This window comes from Rhododendron vialii, chromosome 4a (genome assembly GCF_030253575.1).
Source record: "Rhododendron vialii isolate Sample 1 chromosome 4a, ASM3025357v1".
NCBI lineage: Eukaryota > Viridiplantae > Streptophyta > Magnoliopsida > Ericales > Ericaceae > Rhododendron > Rhododendron vialii.
In genome coordinates, this window is record NC_080560.1 from 12,377,772 (window position 1) to 12,401,871 (window position 24,100).

General features: G+C 41.3%; 2 protein-coding genes across 2 annotated transcripts in view; both read left to right on the forward strand.

The window, feature by feature from the left end:
• Positions 1–24,100, forward strand: part of LOC131321799 (anthocyanidin 3-O-glucosyltransferase 2-like) — a 61,484-nt gene that overhangs the window by 21,100 nt on the left and 16,284 nt on the right. The window lies entirely within an intron of this gene.
• LOC131323687 (uncharacterized) lies at positions 1,749–3,899 on the forward strand. Its single transcript, XM_058355533.1, has one exon. The coding sequence runs from the start codon at positions 1,749–1,751 to the stop codon at positions 3,897–3,899; it is 2,151 nt and encodes a 716-aa protein (XP_058211516.1).

Genomic DNA, 24,100 nt, shown 5'->3' on the forward strand with positions numbered 1-24,100 from the left:
CTTTCACTAAGGACGACTTCCGTGGCATACAGTCACCCCACACGGATGCCTTGGTTGTTACTGTTTCGATCGACAGGTCCACCGTTCAACGTGTATTTCTAGATCAAGGCAGTTCAGCTGAGGTAATGTTCTACTCCACCTATAAACGTTTGGGGCTCGAGCCATACCAATTGCGCCCGGCCACCTCACCGCTCGTCAGTTTCACCGGCGCTCCTGTATGGCCCCTCGGTTTGATCACACTGTCCGTTCATGCCGGATCCCGAGTAGTTGACGTGGAGTTCGTTGTAGTTAGTTCACCAAGCCCGTACAATGTAATTCTCGGTCGAAGTTGGCTCCACAACATGAAGACCATGGCCTCCACCCTCCATCAAGTTATGAAGTTCATCGGCTGGAATGGTCAGCAAGAGAGCCTCCGGGGGGACCAACTTCAATCGAGAAAATGTTACATGAGTACCGTCGTACAGAGCACGAAGTGCCTTGAGGTGCAACGCGTTGACGTGATTGATATCCCAGTACTCGGAGATGTTGGAATTCCAGCCGAAGAACGTTCAACCGAGGAATTGATTAAAATGGCTATTAACAGTGATGGGAGTCGGTATTTTCCGATCGAAAGCTCCTTGAACCCTTTGGAACGTATTGAGATGTTCGAATTTCTTTTGAAACGCATCGAGGTATTCGCTTGGAGTCCAAGCGAAATGCCGGGACTGGATCCATCGGTTGCCTCACATTCCTTGAACGTTGATCCTACTCGAAAACCGGTCATTCAGAAAGTGCGACGTTCGTCACCATTGCATGTGGAGGCAGTAGTAAAGGAAGTGGAACAGCTGCTCGCAGCCGGAGCTATTAGAGAAGTCCTCTACCCGACCTAGTTGGCCAACACAGTCGTCATCCCGAAGAAGAATGGCAAGTTGAGAGTTTGTGTGGACTATACGAATCTAAACGACGATTGCCCGATGGTTCGGTTCCCATTACCCCGAATCCAACAGATGGTTGATACTACTACAGGCTACGAGCGTCTCAGTTTCCTAAATGCCTACCGTGGTTATCATCAGATTGCGATGCATCCGGACGACCAGGAAAAAACCGCTTTCATCACACCTCGGGGAATTTACTGCTATAAAGTCGTCCCGTTCGGCCTCAAAAACGCGTGGGCAACCTATCAGAGAACCATTACGCGGCTCTTTGGCAAACAAATTGGTAAGACGATGGAGGCTTACATCGACGATATGGTAGTCAAAAGCAGATTTAGTCGAGATCACCTGGATGATTTGGGTCGAACCTTTGACGTTTTGTTGAAATACAAGCTCCGCCTGAATGCCGAGAAATGCGCATTCGGCGTCAGTTCTGGGAGGTTCCTCGGATTAATTGTCAAACGCAGCGGTATCGAAGCCGATCCAAAGCAACTTAGCGCTGTACAGAACCTTCGTGCACCAACAACGATCAAAGAAATCCAGCGGCTAACCAGAATGCTTGCCGCCTTACACCGTTTCATCCGTCGATCTAGGGATATTTGTCGACCGTTCTTTCAAGCCATGAAAACCGGTAGGCGGGGCTTTATTTGGACGGAAGATTGCGAACAATCCCTATGACATTTAAAGGCATATCTCTCTCGGGCTCCACTCCTCGTTACTCCTGTCGGCGACAAAGATCTGTTCCTCTATCTGGCCGTCTCAAATCACGCGACCAGTTTGGTTCTTGTTCGAAAAGAGGGAGTCATCCATCAGCCTATCTACTATTCTAGTAAAACAATGACTGATTCCCAAACAAGATACTCGCCAATGGAGAAGCTCGTCTTGGCCCTTGTCTCGTCTAAAACAAGCCTCCTTCCATATTTCCAGACCCACCGGATCGTGGTTCTTACCGAGTACCCTTTGAAAGCTGTCCTTCGGAAATCAGATTCCTCTAGCCGAATTCTTAAGTTCTCTCAAGATCTGGCCAATTATGACATTACGTTCGAACCACGGACCTCGGTGAAAGGCCAAGCTTTAGCTGATTTCTTCGCCGAGCTGACACCTGGCCTTCAGGACGAAGCCAACCTTCTTCTGCAAGCCGAAGAAAATCAACGGCTCGCCGATACCGAAGTCACCAATGATACTACCGAACCAAGATTCGACGCCGCCCGCGCCCGGTTTACCATAGGGAACAAACGCCCCAAACGGGAGTGGAAAGTATTCTCTGGTGATGCTTGGCGTCTGAATGTGGACGGTGCCGCGAATGTCCACGGAGCTGGGGCTGGAATCGTTCTAGTTTCGCCCGTCGGTACTGTGCATGAGAGCGTGGTCTCTATTGGCTTCGCGGCCACGAATAACGAAGCTGAGTATGAGGCCCTTATCGCGGGCTTGATGTTATCTCTTCGGCTGGGGGCTGACTCCGTTCATATATTTTGTGATTCCCAGTTGGTCATCGGTCATCTCAACGATGATTATCAGGCGAAAGACGGTCATATGAATGCCTACGTTAGCTGCGTCTTAGCTCTTTTTCGTCGTTTTGGCCACATCGAAGTAGAATTGATTCCTCGGGAACACAATTCGCACGTAGATGCCCTCGCTGGTCTCGCTTCGGTTTATAAATCGTCTGGTTGCCGAACCCTAATTTTCGTTGCCGTGGATTCTCCGAGCATTGAACCAGCTGGAAACCTGATGATATTGGTCGTATTACTTGGCCCTAGCCGCATGGATCCCGTCATAGCCTATCTGAAGGCCCAAACTCTTCCTCTGAACAAGAAGAAGGCCCATAAGGTTCGCTGCCAAGCCGCGAATTATTACCTCGGAACGCACGACGTTTTGTATCGACGTACATTTACGGGTCCCGACCTTCAAGTTGTTCATGAAGACCAAGTACCGAGCATGTTAGAGGAGCTTCACGCTGGTAGCTGTGGTGCACACTCGGGCGGACGATGTCTCGCTTATCGAGCGTTGACTCAGGGGTATTGGTGGTCGAAGATGCACAAGCAATCTGAGGAATATGTCAAGAAATGTGTTCGATGTCAGAAACAAGCGTCACTTATTCACAAGCCGGCCTTCCCCTTGAAGGTGATTTCTAGTCCCTGGCCGTTTGCCGTCTGGGCCTTCGACATTGTTGGTAAAATGCCTAAGGCGCTCGAGGGATTTGAATACATGCTCACTGCTACCGATCTTTATACCAAATGGGTCGAAGCTGTCCCCTTGGTCCACACAAAGGCCAGCGACGTACAAAGCTTCATTTGGAAAAACATTATCTCTCACTTCGGCGTCCCTTATGCTATTTTGTCTGATAACGGCTCTCAGTTCGTCGCCACGGCCATCAAGGTTTTCTACAAAAAATTTGGCATTCGTATCCAAAACTCCTCGGTGGCCTATCCGCAAGGTAACGGTCAAGCCGAGGCATCCAATAAAACCATCACACGGGGGCTTAAGCGACGATTAGATGCGAAGCTTAGAAAATGGGTGGAAGAGCTTTCTCATGTACTCTGGGCTTATCGAACTACCCCCCGTCGGTCGACTGCGCGGACTCCTTTTTCGATGGCGTATGGCATGGAGGCTGTCCTCCCCCTCGAAACGTTGCTTCCCACTCCGCGATCCAAGGATTTCAACTTTGAGGATAATGCCGCTCAGGTCGGATCGGAGCTCGTTTTTGCCGAGGAACTCCGCGACAATGCCAACTTGAGGCACGCCACCTATCAGCAGGAGGTCGCCTGGGGCTATAACAAAAACGTTCGGCCAAGGCCATTTAACGTCGGTGACCTTGTGTTACGGATGGTTACCGAGGCAGATCGACTCACGAAACTCAAGGATCCTTATGAAGGCCCGTACAGGTTGGCTCTGAAAATCGGCCATGGCATTTATAAGTTGGAAGAAATGGACGGAACCCCGATTGCTAATCCGTGGAACGCTCAGAAATTGCGGAAGTTCCATGGTTGATCGGTGTTCCTTGACCATCCCTTTTGTTTGTTTTTCTTTTCTTTTGTTTCTTTTTGCATTTCCTACTGTAAACCTTCAGGCCGGCCGTTAAATATTAACTTTGCTTGTTCTGTTTATTCTCCTAGGCATTTCACTCGTAATGGGCAAATTCTTCGTAGCCCTCGGTATTTCACTCGTAATGGGCTAATTCTTCGTAGCCCTCAGCATTTCACTCGTTATGGGAAAATTCTTCGTAGCCCTCGGCATTTCACTCGTTATGGGCGAATTCCTGGAGCCCAAGGTATTTCTCTCGTTACGGGCGAATTCCTCGTAGCCCTCGGTATTCTTCCCAACTGATAAGCACCCAATAATGCATATTCTTGGTGCTTAAGTCCTCTAGTATGTTGTGTTTGTACATATATATTGTCGTTTTTATGCGATATTGCACGTAAGGTACCTTTTTGTGTATTTCAGGTAAAACGTGCTAATAAGGCAGTTTTGATGCCAATAAACGTTCCGGGATGAACCAAGTGTCCAAATGCCCGCCGGTACTCATCTCATTGTCACCAAAGCCTAATGGTGTCACAAGAAGCCTCGGAGATTGGCCGGAGGTCAAGGTTGGCAAGGAACGTGCCAAAGTGGTTCAAGCGAGCCTAATGCATCGAGGATGGCCCTCGAAGGTATCCGAGACTCCAAGGCCATAAGGCATACCTCCGCCAAGTCCCGTTGATCATGTAATGAAGCATCGGAAGGCCGTCGGGGCACGACAAGGCATGATGGCCCAAGCTGACCCTGTTCTGCTGTTTTCACACAGAGGTACCAATACCTCATTTTTTAGGTATTGGTACCATCATGCCAAATTAGAAGACAGTTGGATTGGTACCAATACCTCATTTTTTAGGTATTGGTACCAATGCCCTTCGGCCAGCAGCTTTTTGTGCTGAACATTTCAACCTTCCATTAATGGAAAGTTTCTACTTCTAGTATGTTTTTGGGATATTTTGGGGGCCTTTTTGTCAATTGTAAGGCTGATTTTGTAAGGCCTATAAATAGTCTTGTATGCCATTTATGGAATAGATGGCCATTAGTTAGTTTTTTTAGGCCTAAGTCTTTTCTTTCTTCCTAGGACTCCATTGTTAGTCTTTCAAGCTTTTGTTTGTGTTTCCTTCAAGAACTCCTTAAGGTAATTGTCTTATGTTAAATTCTCGTTTATTAATGTTGTAGCTATTGTATAGATCTCTATATAAATCAAGTTTATTTTCGTTTCTATTGGTTAATCACGTTTACCTTTCTTAGCATGCTTTCTAGTCTTTTTATTATGAGTGAGTAGTTAATCGGTTCGGTCATAGGGTGAGGTTCACCCTATGAATTAGTCCATTAAATGGTTTCTCTTAACTTTAGCTTAATCTCAAGGTTTTGAATGAATTAAACCCATGATTTCTAGTTTTGATCATGGGGATTGGTGGCTTCTTTGATCAATGAAGTCTATCGCCTTGTGCTACGAGCTTGATAATCCTACGCGTGCGAACGATCTTTTTTCGTCTCTCACTTGCGTTAAATGAGTTCAATTTGAATTAGGGCTTTGAGTTAAGTTATAAGTAGTCTTCAGCTTTTAATTCTTCTAGTGGAATCCGGACGGTTTCGGTCCACTCTTGAGTTAGATGAAGAAACCGTTTGATGGCTAAGTCATGGGTAAATCAATCCCTTTGACTCGACCATTTCTAATCTAGTTTAATTCCAAGTTTTAATATCGTCATTCAATCAAAAACCAAAGTTGGCCGCTTGAACGCCACAACTCTCTACGCAACATCTAATCCAAATTCGCTAAAGAAGATTTCTCTGTGGGAACGATTCCGGTCTTACCGGTTATTATGCTTTCAACGACCTAGCCCTACGCTTGGGGTGTGAACCTTTCTAAGAGGTTAGGTTGCGACGAGAAGCACCAACCCTCAGTCTGCGTTTATTTTTTCTCGTTTACCCACCTTTTTCATACCTCGTTGCAACTATTCCCTTATACCCTAGTTCCACCAAGGAAGGGGGCAGCTATGGGTAAATGTTATCGGCGGCTATGGGTAAACGTTATCGCCTAACCGTGCAAGCTACACACTTCATCACGTCATACGGAACAAAATAACGAGCGAAAGGACTTGGAAAATTTAACATTCCAAATTCTCAAATGATTCCCAAATAGTCAACAAAGTCATAAAAAATAAAAATAAAAACGGAGACCTAGCAGTGGTTAACAGTTCAGTGCTGTCCTCATATTACAAACCAAAAAGAAATACTGTTCAAAGTTAAAGAGTTCCTAAGCTTCGGGGGAAGTGGTTGAGTCGGGTATATAGGCCTCGCCAGCCGTATCAGGGGCAGCATTGGCATCAGTCTCCACGTCGGGCGTCTCTTCTTGATCTCCGGCAGTGGATTCCGAGCCGATGAGTGGGAGGACTTCAATCGTAATCCTTCTTGCATCGTCAGCAGCTACCCTTGCATCATCTACAGCCTTACCGTACCCTAGCGTGTAGCTCTCTGCATGCTGCTGCTGCCGAAAAATCCCCTCAGCTTTTTCCACCTGATCGACCATATCCTCTCCGGCTTTCTTATAACCTTGTGTGTACACCTCGTCAAAAGTTTTTTTCTCTCAGCCTCTATCTCCTTTTTCATCTCCCTCTCCATTTCCTTCTTACCCTCTTCACGCGCTTGCTCGATGGCTCCTTGCAGCTGCTGAACCATGTCGTCCCGCTCAGATAGCTTCACCCGCTCCAGCTCCGAATTATCAAGTTGTTTCTTGTATCGCTCGGCCAGCTGTTGCTGCACCCTGGTCCGTTTATCGACATCACCAATGTACAGCTGTGCGCGTATCAAGGATTGCATGGCCTACATCGACAGTTTTCAAGTTACAAACGCCAACGAATAAAACTTCTTTTAAAAAAAACAAACAAACAAACAACACAAAAACAATGAAGAAAATAAAAACAAACCCGGCCCGAGTAATAATAATGATCATCGATTGCCGACTTAAGCGAATCTGGAAGTGTGATATCCTTCAGAAGAGCCAAACCATGGAAGAGTGTCCTGGCGATAGATGGGTCGGTAGCGAGGCTGTCCTCGACGGTTATCTGTCTTTTCTCTAGTGTGACAAAAAGAGGGCACCATGGCTGTACCGAGTTTGAAATTTTTTTTCCCTTTTTCAGCGTCAACCTCTCGGGACAAGCCTATTGTGGCAGTCTTTTGCCTCTTCTCGGAAGGTGTATCCTTCGAATAATCCTTCGTTTGAACCGATGTGAGTTGAGGTCTCTTACTGGTAGGAGGATGAGGCACCTTAGAGCTGTGGGGGCGGACAATTTTGTCTGCTGGCACTCCGACCAAAGATCCGGACTTCGCAGATGCCTTGGCCTTTTCTTCTTCCCGCCTCTTCCTCTTCCTCCTCTCAAGTTCAACAATTATGTCCTTCGGCGGCATGATTTCAGGTTCTTCTTCTTTTTCTTCGTCTTTTTCTTCCTTTCTTCTTCTTCGTCAGTGTCCTCTGCTCGAAGAACTCTCAACCTTCCTCGGAGAGGTCTATGAAGACTTGGGAGAAGGATGTCTGGAATCTCACCAAATGAGTCTTGAAGGACCTCCTCTTTTTCTTCCTCTTCCTCCTCCTTTACCTCGGGTTGTTCGATTACGACGATTGGAGTTGTTTTCTGCCGAATAAAGCCCTGATATGTTGGTTTGTACTTGAGGAGGGCCGGAGCGTCTCTTTCGACCTCGGGGATTGATAGTATCGCAGAAGCAAGACTCGGTTGGTCTCTGCACCTTTTCAATAGTGCACGGTTGATCTTCGACGAATCTGCATAAACATAGTAGTAATCATAAATGATCATGCAAGGGCAATAATACATCCTTAAATAATAATAATTTCTATTCTTACTCGGCTCATTTCTGTATTTGGGCACCTCAAACCTCCCATAGTCCCCGGCCCCGTACATAAAGTTGCCTCGGATTTCTACGTAGTCTGAAGCCCACTTTTCAGAGTCATACATACCCCCGACCACAAGTTTAGGTTTTTTCTTTCGGCTACACAAATAGTAGCGCAAGTACTTCAAGTTTCGGGACATCATATAATTTTCGAATATATGGTGTAGTTCGAGGTTAAAAAGCTTTGCCTCGGCAAGTTTTATGATCGAGTGGACCAACCAGAATGTGTTGACACTTAGTTGGCAGGGGGTAAGTTGGAAGGTAAAAAGCAGCTCCCTCAAGACTATATGCATCGGAAAACGAAGGCCACCTTCGGTGATTGCCATTAACGGAACGGTAACGTGCTCGTCGCTATATTGAATCCGAAGGCCCTTAACTCGAGAAACGACAACGTCGTTTGGGATTCTATATACATCTCGAAAAAGTTTGAAGTTCTTTTCATTTCGGAAGCATTGCCAATAAGGGCACGGTTCCCTCCCCGACCAATCTGGTATTAAGTCGGGGTCCACGGGGATAATTTTCCTCCTCTTTCTTATTGGCTTCGAAGAAGACTCGGCGCCACCCTCAATGGCCGCTCGGCTTGAAGATATCTCTGCTGCCTCGTTCTCAGCTTCAACTTCTGCTTCATCTTCCGCATCTTCGTCTTCGGCGGCGTCATCCTTGGTTTCGTCCTCGGCGATCTCCGCGCTCTCTTGAACTTTCGGATTTCTGTTCGCCGAGTCGTCCTCAATCTCAATGATATTTGGATCAGGACCGAGCGCTTGCAAGGGAGGAATGTTCAAGGGATTTGACATGGTTCCTGCCCTGGTAGTTTCGACCGAAATTTCTGATTAACTCTTCAGCCTGACTATCTAGGCTTTCTGACTCTGTCAGGTCTTCCAAACGAGAAGTCTCTTCCACCGACAATGATTCCGAGGATGCCAGACCTAACGAAAGTGCAAGGGAAAGTTAGACCATTAGCTACATGCGTGGTGGAAAACCCTAAAAATGTGCCTATGTTCGGTGTTTTTGTTTTGGAATTTCCGAGCATTTGTTTTCGTCAGGTTAAGTACCCTCCGAGCGTAGATTGTAGTCATCGGTCGGGATATGGTCCCTTTGACCTTTGGTTCGGTATTTCATCTTGTCGTTTGTGTCGTGCGTTTGGAAGAACATCATTTTAAGATGTCTTCACGCTCGGAAGAACTTCATTTGAAGATGTGAAGACGTTCGGAAGAACATATGAACATGTTCAACTTGGGACTGCTATTTATACAGTGGGAACTGTTCATTACAGGCAAAACGAAGTCTAAAACTCCCATTCTTGCGCCAAAACTTGTTCGAAAACAACTGAAATGCAAAGAAACATATGGAGAATCGATTAATACCTGGAAATCGAGAGAAACTCTGAGATAAAACTTCAGAAAATCCTCAACTCTCGAATGGTTTGGATGAGGAACGGCATTCTAGCAAACTGAAACGATTGAGGAGAGAAAGGAAAAGTGATTTTCTCTCCCCTCCCGCTGTTTTTATACCTAGGAGCGGAATTCGAAGCGACGGGGGATCGTCATCGTAGGATTTGAGCAGGAGTCTGACAATCCGTTCGATGTCTGACAGGTGGCATATGATTAGACGTGCCATATCCCCCGCAAATAGATGTGCAACACGTGGCATAACTTGAAAACGGCGGTTACAGAAGCATTTAATGCTTGGCCGTTTCTCAGAAAACTGCGCGGTCGGTGTTAAGCTCAGGATGTTTCTAGCATGAAATTTCTTTCGGCCTCTATATTCAACTTCCCCTTCCCATCAGAGTGTGTGAAGAGGAAGTTGAGGGGCTATTGTAGTGGGCCGAAATAATCAAGGTTCGTAAGGATCGAGTAGTATGAAGAATCAGCCCCCCATTTGGTATTTTCTACACATCCATAAGGCCATTTCTGTCGATGAACTTCACTTACACTGTTCACCGAACGATTGCGTATCCTTGCCTCCATCCCCGAACGATATCTTCCTGTTGTGCTCTTGGTTTGGTTAACGCTCGGTGATGCTACGTTCTGTTCTTTATCGTTCGGCTTTTTCCACTGTTACTCGGTAAATGACTAATTGATGTTTTTCGGTGTCGAAACGTTCGAGAATAGCGTTCGTTCGGAGACCGCCAATCTCGACATTCATGAGGCTCGTTTACGATCAGTCAACGATCAGCTGTGTCAGTACAAAGCGACGTTTTCCTCCGATATGACATCTCTGACATTGACTAATGTGGCTCTGTAAACCTCGAAGGGGGGATTCATTAATGAATCTGACACGTGACGTCAGACTGACAGTACGAAGCACGTGGAAGAAGCGAAAAGGCTTGTTTGACACTCCAAGGTTTTGCCTATAAATATAGATCTCTCTCTTTCTCACTCTCTCTGGTTCTTTCTTTCTAAGAAGAAAAAGAGCAACTTCTTAAGAAAGTAAGAAATCACTCATTTCCTCTCTGTTCTCCATCAACTAACTAGATCGTCGGAGTTTCTTCCCGGAGGTACACCACCCTCCGGTTTGCAGGTATCAAGATCATCTTTATCCATCCACGCCGTACAAGTCGAAGGAAAAAGCAGATCCGAAAGTGGAATTCAACCCCCCCCCCCCCCCCCCCCCCACACACACACACAACCTTATCAAAACCCAGATTCTCACTTGCCCGTTGAGCAAGAGATCGAGCCCCCAAGACGGGTTTCAAGAATAACCACTAAATTAAAACAGGATTTCAACGACGAACCAACTCACGAAAATGACGTCGGAAGTTAGCAGCCCCTCTACATGCAATTCCAGATAAGAATCTCCATTTGATAGCTAAAGATTGGTAGTTCCTCCTCCTCCGAGGATATCCACCCCTCCCCTAGTTCTAGGGGTTCCATTGGTTTTTTGTTCCACATTTAGGCTCAGATGGTGTTGTAACTCCACCTCGCCTGGCGGTTTATCAAAGTGACAACAAACGTGCAGAGTTTGGAGGTTCACCGGAGTGGTCACGACATCCACTCCACTCGGTAAACAAACGGCAATGGTGCCTGATCCATGGTTAGGAACTGGGAATACGGGTCTAGGGGTGGTGTGGTCAGCGTTTTCGCGGTGGGTCTCTCTCTCTCTCTCTCTTGCACACTCTCTGCAGTTATAGACACCAACAAATAATGCTCATCCGCAATGGAAATAATCATAACCAATAACCAAAATGTATCACGTCAGCATTTGATTATCCATTTAGTTTATAATCAAATTTAACAACCTCTACTTTCACATTGGTTATTTTTGCATCCATAATAAAAAAAAATCCCCCACAATACACAATGCACATATATCCAACCGCAAACGAGTTCCAATCACACACTCTACTACATCAAATTATTCGTCTTGATGAGACGATTCCAATGTGGAGTGTTTTTTAGTTTTTAATTTTTGAGTTTTTGAGTTTTGATTATTGGTAAAAGTTGTTAAGTTTGGTTATGGAATGAGTGGAATTCGGTTATTTGCTAAAAGACTTGTTACTTTGCTTATTATAATGTAGAGTGTTTTTTGAGTATTATTGTTAAGTTTGCTTATCCACACCGTTTTGCTTATTACAATAGGATGTTCTTATAAACTATAAAACGTCTTTTAAAAAATTACGCCTAGAAACCAATCATTCTGTCCCAATTTCAATGTCTAGATTTCGTACATTTCAAACTCCAAAAAAATGTGTAGAAGTATATCTTTTTAGGATTTAAAAATGCAAGAATAATTGTATGAGACATTTAAATTGAAATGGATGGAGTATTTTTGTACAACTGAAATTAGAAGCATGACTGTTAACATAATAGTAATTAAGAAATATTATGTTAATTCACTTTCTTAACATGGTATCATAGTTTCTAACATGGCACTAAAACCATAATATCTAGGTTCTTGACGGATTTTCTAATCCTAAATTAATGGATTGCCCCAAGCGTAGGACGGAGACCGACGTAGCATAATACCCGGTAAGTCCGGAGTCGAATCCACAGATACGGTAATGTGTGTTAACTAAAACTCGGGTTGTTACTGATTAAACTGGCTCTTAGATAGCCGCCCCTTATCGATTAATTGAGATTAACTAAAATCTAAAAATTGATTGTTCTTTTCAAATATTTAAAAGAGAGGTACGGTCGTAGGGTTCATAGCACTCACAACCAGTCCGGATTAATCTGCTCCATTCGGTGTTCTTAAAAATGTTCAACTTAAGATTGAAAAAGATACCCCGCAAGATGCGAAACCCTATGGTCGCTGTTTACCCATGCGCAGTGGACAATGAGTTTTGGACCCCCATTCTCCCGTTCACATGGGCTCCAACGATGCCTGAGTTCGTCCGCGGGAAGTATTTTTTCCAATCTTAAATATTTTTTCATTGTTTTGAAAATAGAAGCAGTGCCCAAACTGATCACGGCATGCTAATCACCCTGCGATCCTACCCCGACGACTACTCACTCATTATCAAGCAAAAATTGAAATAAACCCTAATTTGAAATATACTTCTATTGCTCGGGATATAAAATAAATACAAGATCTAAGCTAAACAAGAACTAACGAACAACTTTTATAAAGAACTAAAATTAAAAAGAATTATCGAAGTGCGAATAATTGAACAAAACTTGAAATAACTTAAAGGGAAAAAAAATTCGGAAGAAACTAAATAATATATTCGGAACATAAAAACCTCCCAGCCCCCCGTTCCTCGTTCTGTTCTTCGTCCATGAGAATAGTCCGCGTGCGTGGGCATCCCTGTTTCTTCCATCCAACATTCTTTCCTGAAACCCCTTTTCTTCCTTTTATAATAGTGGCCCAGCCTTGTACCACTTGAAAAGCTCTTTTTTCTTGTTTTCCTTTTTCAGCCGTACTCTATATTAAGTTTGGCCCACCATTGAGTCATCAACTAATAAACATTGGGCCCAATCAATGCAATTGCAATTCATTTTCCCCAGTGATGCACGTGGACTAAAGCTCTTGACTCCATATAACCTTCCAATGGTCCGCTTCGAACATCATTTAATATTTTTAACTTTGTGCTTTTTTTATCAAATCTTTCAGATACCAATACAAGAATAAAAGCATAAAACTTCAAATAATAATATAAATGAGATTTAACAAAGATAAATTAAGGGGCGCTAATATGAACATTTACGCACCTATCACTAAGTCCTGTGGGATATTCGCTCTTCGGCGGGCGGCTAATCCACACTATCGTCCGACGGACACTTGGATTTCATCTCGATTTTCTACTGTTATGGCTTCTCTCGCTCATGACAGTTTTTTGGTTTTCTTTAGCTTTTTCCTGGCTTCTCTCACTCATGGTTGTTTTTGGTTTTCTTTAGTTTTTTCTTGACTTCTCCTGGTTCCTCATTCTCGCACCTGGCTTCTCCTAGTTTTGTCCTAGCTCTTGGTTTCTCTCAGCTCTTGCTCTTGGCTTCTCTTTGTTTTCTCCTAACTCTTTGTTTTTTTTATTTTCTTCCTGGCCTCTCCTGACTCCCGGTTCTTGACTGCTTCTGATTTCTCTTGATTTTTTTGAACTCAAGTTGGTAGATCTACTTGAATTTAAAAGGGGATGTGAACATAATATTTTCTAATACTACGTTACCATATTTAATAGGTTGATGCTTTTAGCATGTTAGTCTTAGTTTCTTTATAATGCATGCTATAGTTATACTCCCTCCGTTCCTAAATAAGTATTCGACGCGCAAATCTAAACCTTTAAAAAAATGCATTTGTTTGGTTAAAAAAATCAATTTTTTTTCACAAATGAATAGATAGCAATGAGTTCTATTAGATTGTGAAAAACATTTAGATTTTTTAATAAAAAATATGCATCTTTTGTAAAGCTTAAATTTGTGCGCCGAATACTTATGTAAGGACGGAGGAGGGAGTATTTTAGATGCAATCAGTGCACCAAAGCAAGTTCCCTGTCAATTAGTACTTTTTCTAACCGTGACAATTATAAACAAGAGTGAAAAATTCTACTGGAAACTATATAATATGTCTCTAAGCTAGGACCAGCACATGCATGTACCACGGTCCACGGTGGTTTGGATGATAAGCACGTAAATATTCACATTAGCGTCTTCTAATTTATCTTTATTAAGTCCCATTTATATTATTATTCGGAGTTTAATACTTAATTTTTGTGTTGTTGGTATTTGGAGAGTTTGATAAAAATAAAAAAAAAGTGCAAAAATTGGAATATTGAATGGTGTTCGAAGTTTGGTCATTTGAGTTCAATCCATTGGAAGATCTAAATTGCAATATGGAGTCGAGAGATATTAGCACTGAAATTAACGAGCATGAGTACCAAGGAGATGGAGCCAAAGAGTTAGACTCTCACTGTAAGAAGAAATTAAGACTTGGACTTGGACTTATATTTAAATGGTGGGCCCATGGTTAGAAGTTATACATGTTTTTATGGTGAGCCAAAAGGCTACTATTCATTACATATCATTTTGACTTGGTCCAATTAGGCCTGGCCCATGACTTGGATAGGCAGTAGAAGAATAGGGTAAAATATTTTAGACAGCAATAGGGAGGAGGTTTAGCACGGAAAAAAGGGACGCAGGTCACGATCAACGGGGGCTTCTGAGACTTTTGATGTGAGAGTTTTCTCTCGTTCAAGTTATTTAAAGTTTTGGTCAATTATTTGCACTCCGGTAATTCATTTAAATTTTTATTTTGAATAAAAATTATTCGTTGGTTTTTATTAGTTGATATTTCTTATTTATTTTTCATCTCGCGTAATAGAAGTATGTTTCAAATTAGAGTTTCTTGTGTTTCTTGTTCAATGCATAGCGAGTAATCGTTTAGGTAGGGTCGCGGGGTGATTAGCACACCGTGGCCAGTTCGGACACTGCTCTTATTTTCAAACAATGGAAAAAACGACTTTAGATTGGAAAAATACTTCCCGTAGACGAATCCGGGCATTGTCGGAGCCCATGTGAACGGGGGAATAGGGGTCCAAAACTCATTCTCTGCTGCGCATGGGTAAACGGCGACCATAAAGGTTCGCATCTTGCGGGGTATCTTTTTCAATCTAAAGTTGAATGTTTTTAAGAACACTGAATGAAGCAGATTAATCCGAACTGATTGCGAGTGCTATGAACCCTACGACCGTACCTCCTTTTAATTATTTGAATAGAACAATCAATTCTAGATTTTGGTTAATTTCAATCAAACTTCAAGGGGTGGCTACCTAAGAGCCAATTTAATCAGTAACAACCCGAGCTTTTAGTCAGCACATATCACTGTCTCTGTAGATTCGACTCTGGACTTATCGATATTGTGCTACGTCAGTCTCAGCCCTTCACTTGGGGCAACCCATTATTTTAGGACTAGAAATCCATCCAGCATTAGACAACTCAGTGATGGAGCCCAGCTGGATCCAAAACAATGGCTGAACCGGCGTGAAGATGACTGATTAACCATATTTAGGCTACGTCCTTGTAAACTTAATTTAAATTTGGGAATTTTGTTCTTATTTAACTTTTTTCGTATTTGTTAGTTTTGTGTCAAACTTTTGTGACTTATTGATTCGTCTCGACGAGAGGAATTGGAAAAGTAAATTTTTTTTACTTTTACCCAAGTATTTTGAGAAATAACTATTTTCTAATAAAAAAAACGGTAAATTGGGCTAGAGTCCGTTTTGAAGGTGTTTTTGGGTGTTTAGTCCAGCCCAATGTGTAATAGTGATGAAGGTCCATTATTGTAACATTTATTAGGTCTACAGTCCATTTCTATACCAAAATGCCCTGCTGCTTTTAAATTTTGTTCCCTACTGCTTTTCAACCCAACGTGCCAACCGTTTTTAGATCTCGAGCAGCACGATCACGAACTCGCTGGTGCTCCTCTCTCTCTCTCTCTCTCTCTCTCTCTCTCTCTTCCTGCGATCACAGCTCAGTTCTCTCTCTCTCTCTCTCTCTCTCTCTCTCTTTTCTCGCGATCACAACTCAGTTCTGGATCACTATCTCGATTCTGTATTGCGATCATGATCTCGTTTCCCTTTGTGACGATCTCTCCCAATCAAGATCACGATCTTTGTCTTCGAAGTTTTTTTCTGTTCGTGATCTCTGTAGTGATGTTTCTCTGTCGTTGTGTTCTTCTCTGTCTCAATATTTGTTTTGATTTTTATTGGGTTCTTCTATTTTTACGTTTATAGAGTTTATTTGCTGAGATAGCGTTATCTATTGCTTTATTCTGGTAAATACTGAGATTATTTTTTGTTGAGATAACATTATCTATTGCTTTATTCTGGTAGATACAGAAATTATTGATGCTGAGATATGTGTATCACAAGGAACTGTATTTGCTGAGATACTGTTATCTGTTTCTATTTTTGTTTATTTACTGAGATAGCATTATATCTATTTCCTTGTTCTGATAGATACTGAGACTGTTTTTGTTGAGATAACATTATCTATTGCTTTGTTCTCATAGATAGACTACTTTTTTGAGATATATGTATCTATTGCTTTGTATCTGTTTGCAGACTGAACTGTTTTACGTCTTCTTCCTCCTCATTCTCTTCTTCTTCTTCTTCTTCCAGTTGTTATTCCTCTTGAGATAGCGTTATCTCTTTTAATTTTTGTGAAATTTACTGGATGAAATGTATTGGTTGAGATACTGTTAAAACGGATGAGATAATAGTATCTCAACCAATTCAATTCACAAATAAACTTAGGGATAAAGCAAGAGATAGTAATATCACAATGTAAACACATGCGAAAACTCCATTTCACAATATTTAACATGTTTTCTGTCATTTTTCTTGTTAAAATAGATGAGATAATAGTATCTCAGCCAATTCAATTCACAAATAAACTAAGAGATAACTCTATCTGCCAGAAATATAGTGTATCAGCAAAAATGAACAAGAGATAACAGTATCTCAGATAAATAGTGTTGGTATCTCATAAACTTAATAGAGAAATAATGTTATCTCATCAAAATCATTTTCTGATTGTATTTTACAACAAGGGATAGAGCAAGAGATAGTAATATCACAATGTAAACATATGCAAATACTTCATTACACAATATTTAACATGTTATCTGTTATTTTTTCTTGTTAAAACAGATGAGATAATAATATCTCAGCCAATTCAATTCACAAATAAAGTAAGAGATAACTCTATTTGCCAAAAATATAGTGTATCGACAAAAATAAAGCAAGAGATAACAGTATCTCAGCTAAATAGTGTTGGTATCTCACAAACTGAATAAAGAGATAAATTATCTCATCGAAAATATTTTATGGCTGTATTTTACAATAAAAGATAAGGACTGGAACCACTATGAAAAGTTAAATAGTGTTGGTATCTCACAAACTGGGTATTTTTGGAACGTGTGTCCATATAAGGACTGGAACCACTATGAAAAGTTTAGGTGGACTAATTGCACGTTGAAACTTGTAGTGTGTCCTTATCAACAAGGCTCCCTAAAAAAAATACTTTTGTCCTAAAAAGTGGTTATTTTTCAAAATTCTTGGGTAAAAGTAAAAAAAAATTACTTTTCTTATTCCTCTTGTCGAGACGAATCAATAACTTACAAAAGTTTAACACAAAATTAATAAATGTGAAAAAAATTCAAATAAGAACAAAAATTTAAAATTTAAATTAAATTCATAAGAACTCAGCCTGATCACTAGTACTAGTTTTCTCCTCCTCTTGCAAGCTTCCTCAGCAGTGGACCTAGGATTTAAATAAACGGCAGCTATGTAGCTTCATTATCGGCTGCTACCTATCAGTTTTTTCGTTCTCTAGTTCCGCTACACCACGCTATACTTGTGATATAAAAAATTTACACCCATATCGGTCAATTCACAATCCTTTTCACAATCGCTCAAAAAATGCAGTCATACTCTGGCACTGGCTCCAGTTAAAGATTTTGAAGTTAACGGCCACTTGGGCGGTTGTTGAAAGTTGAAACTCAAAAGTCTAATTTTCGTTTCACATCCCTACGTTTTGTCGGCGACCAAAGAGGAAGAGTACAGATCGAGCGTAGCTTCATTAGTGACAATGGTTGGGATTTCATCAGTTAGATTGTTGTTGTTGCTGCTGCTGTTGTTATGTTGGACGTGCACCGCAATGGGATCAGTGGCAAAGGCCAGTGATCAGTACGGTGGCGTCAAGTACAAAGACCCGAAGCAGCCAGCGGCAGTTCGAGCGGAGGATCTTCTTGGTCGGATGACTTTGGAAGAGGAGATTAGTCAGATGGCGCAGATTGAAAGGCGTGTTGCCACTGCCGAATATTGGCCGTTGCACAGCAGTTTTTCAGACCCTGATACCACTACTTCCCGGTGTACAAATATTCACACCATCGTCGCTGATACCACTACATCTCAGCTGAAACACATTGTCCTTTTTAAAATTTGGAGAAATTTTGTACTCTAAATTTATTTTTGGTCCTCTATTTTAAAAAACCAAATTTACTTTTAGAAAACTGAACTCTAAAAAGAACAGTGAGTCACTCTCTTTCAAAAAGTACAAAAGGTAAAAAAAAATGAATAAATTACAACATCTCCTCTCAATGTGTCACATCTATCCTCAATTTTGAAGGAATAAAAATGAATTAGAGATGCCCTAAACCATCTAAATAACCAAAATACCTGCAGATTATAAGCACAAAACCAAGCCCCAATATTTTTTCTCAGGATGAGACGAAATGCTTCCAGCAAAGCCGTGACATCACCTTCCAATAAATTACTATTGATTTCTTGGTCCGCAATTTTCCAATACCATTACCTTAAGTTTTCTTCAATTTTTTCAACGCTTATAAATTAATTAAACAAACTTGCATACCTTCCGGCTTATTGACATTTTTGTCCCCAATGTATTACTCACATGCCATTTTGATTCCCAACATACCAATTGTAACAATTTCATCCCCAACATTTCAATTTTGTGTTAAAAAGGTCCCTGCAGCTGACGCCGTCGCCTCTTTCAGTTAAATTGGTTGGATAAATTACAAATATCACCCGTAAGATTTATATTTGTATTATATTAAAGCCCCTACTTAATTTCTACAAGGTTTATATTTGCATTTTTTTTATTTCCGTCAACTTTTTTTTTGGATGATTGATTCATCTCGATAAGAGGAATCCAAGTGTGAAAAATTACTATCGAAACTAATTTTTTTTGCAAAAAATTACAAATATCACCTAGCAAAACACGAACGCCCAGCAAAACCACCTCCAATTTTTTTTCCTTTGAACATTGTCGACCTACAAGCACTTGTTGTTTTCCTGTTGAGATGATTTTTCATGAGGCCACTAATTTTTTTTCTTGAAATTAATAAATAATGCGGATCACTTGTGTGGAACGCGAAAGTGGGCCTCATGGTCCGATGGTCAATACCCGTAGACGAGTTCATCCCAAATTATATTTGGAATAGAGGTGGAGAAATTGAATTGATTATGATTAATACGAAGAGTCGAAGACCTAAATGACAAAATCACTGTTTTTCTTCGCAATTTGTTTTTTTACTTCTCCAAAAAAAAATTTCATTTGTTGGATTTGGGACCAAAAAAAAATCGCATCCTTTTACAACATATACAAATGTACACACACACACAAAGATAGACTATAGATGAGGAAGGCAAACATGGAGATGGAGGGTTCTAGATCTACGAGGTGTTGAGTGATTAGCACGTAAGATTGTAAGATCGTGGTACTAAAAGTTCCCTAGCTTGTGGCGTTTTCATTTATTATCGTCGTTTTTATGTGATTTTACTTATAAGGTAGTTTGTTAAGTGTTTCAGGTAAAACGCCCTTAAAAGGCGTATTTTGATCACGAGCCTAATTCCCAAGAAAGTTCAAGTATCCGTGACCAGTGGTACTTCTGCCAGGAAGGCCCAATAGCGAAGGCGTGAGGCGTTGGGCAAGCCGTTTAGGCATCGGGTGTCACACCCCAAAATGAGAAGTAACCGGCCGTGAACTACAAAGCCAACTCATGGAACACGCAACCTAAAATAAAATAAGTCATCGATCAATAGATATTTTTTGTTATTAAATAAATCCCAATCATAAGCATGGGTCCCAAACATCCCATGAATCAAACAATCTCAAAAAGATCCAAACACCTGACAAAATGTTTCAATTGCGGAAGCGATAACTAAAATATTAAATTATGATGAGACATCCTAAGGAGGTCAAACAAAAGAACACCCCGAGATACAGCCAGAGTCCTCCTAACTGCCCAACTTGCCTGAAAAAGAAGTTGGAATAAATCCGTCAGCTGACGAGCTCAGTGAGTAGCAAAGCATATATATTCGAATAAAGTTCTGAAACAGGAATCAAAATAATTTACCATGTCAATATAAATTTGGCATAAAGGTGAATAATAAAATAATCAATTAATCCAATAAATGATTCATCCGATAAATCTTAATAGTGTTCTCAATCCAATCTCCAACAACAATAGGGAACCACAACCAAAATCAATAGTACCAAGTGTCAGTGAATAAATATCTCAAAATTGGATCCAATATCGAATCTTAGGGTTACCACGAGAAGGCAGCCCGTGGAACTTTTCCCAAAAAACGACCCGGCAAAAAAAAGCCGTTCAGCATTAGAGTCACCGGCCTAACCCGGTCTGTTCTCTAATGGCCAGAGTCACCCGCACACAGAGAATTAATTTCCCTGGACTTTCCAAAATATGTTCCCAACAATATCCACAAAGTTCTTGCCAAAAGATTATTCGATCAACAAATAGTTTCACCAATCCGCATGCCAATTTCAAGAACCAAATAAAACAAATTCATGTTCCCAATTTCAATCATTAATTTTCTAAAACAATAATTTAAGGGATACGGGGAAGTTCGCAAATACGTAACATGCTTAACCACTCACCTGGGTCCAAAAGTAATGCAATCGAACAACGCAAATCGAGCCTATCCTGAGCCAAGAATATTCATAGAGCAAGATTATCACTAACTATAGTTTCAAGTATAATTCTCTAACAATCTAAGCCCACCTAAGAAAAAAAAAGAACCGAAACTAAGATAATCGTAAGCCACTAGTTGAAACTCCAAAACCCAACTTAAACTCCAAACCCAATGATCTATTCTTCATGTACCCAATATGTTCCTGCCAATAACACAAAAACATGTTCATCTTTCCAATATACTCCAAGATTGCACATGCACCCAACTGCCGAGATCTCTCTCTCCCTCTCCAAAATTACCATCCACAGCACCAACGCACACACATCACCCCGCACCACGTCGCACACACAAAGCACACACGACAATCTGCCAACATCTATCGGGCTCTCTCTCTCTCAATATAAAATAAAATTAACTCCATAATAGTCTCCAATCCATGGACCCAATTGCTATGAGAAAAGGTAGATGAACAGAAATGAGAGAGATGGAGTACTATTACCTCAAAAGAATTCCAAGAAAAACTTCCCTTCAAAGTGCGGCTGCTTCTCTCTCTCAAACGTCAGGAGTTCTTTTAATATAACCAAGTTCTCTTAATATAACCTTAAACCCTCTATATTTGCATCTCTACCCGTACACGTTATAAACTACCCACTAATCACATAAATCCATAATTATAGCTAATTAGTTAATTAGAGTTTAGGTAAGTAAATAGCAAAAATATATCTACTAATAATCTGATCCAACCTCATAAAAACTAACAGAATTACCATCCAGTACCGCTGTTTTACCCAAAATCAATCTCATACTCCAAAGATTACAATTGTGTCAATATTACCCATAGAAAGTGCAAAATAATTAATTAGGACCCAACCATAACACCCAAATAATAAATACCCAAAATAAGTAATAACATAAATAAAAATGCTAGGCCATAACATCAGGTGTCAAGTTCGGGAGGCTGGCTTTCAATTCTGAAGATAAGCTCTGCATATCGATACGCCCATAAACCATATCGATACGCGTTGGTTAAATGGGAAGTCAGGTTCTTCCGTATCGATATGACCTTAAACCGTATCGATATGGGTGTGTTACGTAGGAAATGGCCAATTCAGGATAACGTTATGGTATCGATACTTTGCATAATTTGTATCCATACGGGGAGCTTTCGGCCAGATATTTTGTTACTTTTTGGACTTTCCATTTATGGAATACTTGCCTTTAATAGTATGTTTCTTAGATATTTGATGAGAGAGAAACCCATTGTGTATAAATAGGGGCTTCATCTCTCTCTTTTGGTAGCTAGCACATTATTAACTTTAGTGTTTCCTCCATTAAAGCTCTTTAAGCTTTTTTCAAGTGTATTTTCCTTAGAACTCAAGTAAGTTTGTTCTCGTTTGTTAATTTCTCGTTAATTAAAGTTGTTCGTACGACTTGGATCCTTTATAATATCAAGTTTGTTTTCATTTTCATCGGTTAAAAATCATGTCTCGTTTTTATGCTTTCTTTTATGCTTTAACTATGTATGAGTAGTCGATAGGCTAAGTCTCGGGGTAATCTTTCCTTGGTTCTCAAGTCCTCGAGCTTTAAATCATGATTTTCAGAATATAGCTTAACTTGCATTTTTTGTCTAAACAAGGAGTATTAACTCCTTGGTAAGATGTTTAGTCAAGCGGTCTTGGCAAGTAGCTCACCGAGGGCTCGTGGCCTCCTTTGTGTTCGATAAATATCAAAAACAAGTTGGTTCGTCTCCGTTTAATCACATCTTTCGTTAAACGTAGTCATTAAAGCTAAATTCTCCGGGCGTGAGCACGCGGTCGTGACTCTTGCCTGAGTTATAATCGAGAACCGGTAATGGCTTAAGTCAAGGGTTAGACGATCCCTAGACTTGCCTCTTTAGTTTATAAAGCTCATATCTAATTTGTTGCTTTAGCCTTTCCACCTTTCAAAGCAAAACCAAGTTGGCCATCTTTAACGCCACAAACCACTTTATAAAACCTTCAATCCGATTAAGCTATCTTCGAATTCCCTGTGGTACAATCCCGGTCTTACCGGTTTATTATGCTACCGACGACCTAGCCCTACGCTTGGGGTTTTTCTCAACCTTATTTAAAGGCGAGGTTTGAAGGTTAAGCATTTTTGGCGCCGTTGCCAGGGAAATTCTTTATATAGCTTATTTGGAGGATCGACAAACCACTATAAGTACTCCGTTTATTTTTCATTTTGAGTAAATTGAACTCAACTTAGCGGATACCTCTAACTGAGCCACCAATTCGACTTGAGGTTTAACGAAGCTAATTTGAGCATCAATTGCCTTTTTACTGTTTTTATTGCTTATATATATAGTCGTGGAGGTGGCATAACCCCACGAGACTGTTTGTGAACGAGGCAGCGGCATAGCCCTTCTAGTTTACTTAATCAACCTTTGCAGGGCATATGCTAAAAGTCTATCGTAGCCCTTTCTCAAATCGGTTGCATAGGTCAGCTTCACCTCCACGGGTTCGTAGAACCATTCCAGCATATTCTCCACCCCGCGAGTTATCACCTCCGCTAAGGCCAATGGCAGATCAATCGGCAGCTCGTACTTTGCGTGACTACCTAACTCCAGAAAGAGGTCCGCATGTGTCTCCAATAGTGATTCCAAACTGCACTGAAGCGAACGCTTTTGCTTTCAAGCCAGAATACCATCGGGTTGTACCTGAATTTCGGGGGCGTGAACTTCGTATGCTCATATTCGGGAATTCGAGACTACCGTTGGCACATTTGTGAATGGACTAGGGCAATTAGACCAAGCTCGCCTGAAGTTGTTTCCTTTTTCGCTAAAAGACAAGGCCAAGCAATGGTTTAATTCGTTAAAGCCCCAATCTCTGCGGACTTGGAGGGAAGTGCAGGATGTGTTCACTACAAAAATTTTCCCGGTTAGCCGAACTAAGCTTCTCATGGACCAAATTCAGAATTTCAAGCAAAAAGATGAGGAGGTCTTTTACAAGTATTGGGAGTGTTACAAGGATTTGCTTGCACCTATTCCGCACCATAATCTTCCCATGTACTTTGTCATTAACTACTTCTATTTGGGTTGCGATCATAATGCCAAGCAGCTTTTGGATACGATGGGAAACAGTGATTTTATGGGGAAGAATCCCGATGCCGCTTGGGAATTTTTAGACGCTTTAGCAGAGAAGGCTCAAACTTGGCAATATATAGATCCGGGCGATCAAGCAATGAGAAACCAAGGCCCAAGTGGCTCCGGCAAGTTTTCAGTAAGCGAGCAGAATGGTTTCGAGACCAGGTTAGACGAGTTATCAATGAAGCTGGACAGAATGAAATTGGACGCGGTCCAAGTGAAAGACGTCAAGGAAGTTCGACAAGTAGAGGAAGTGTGTGT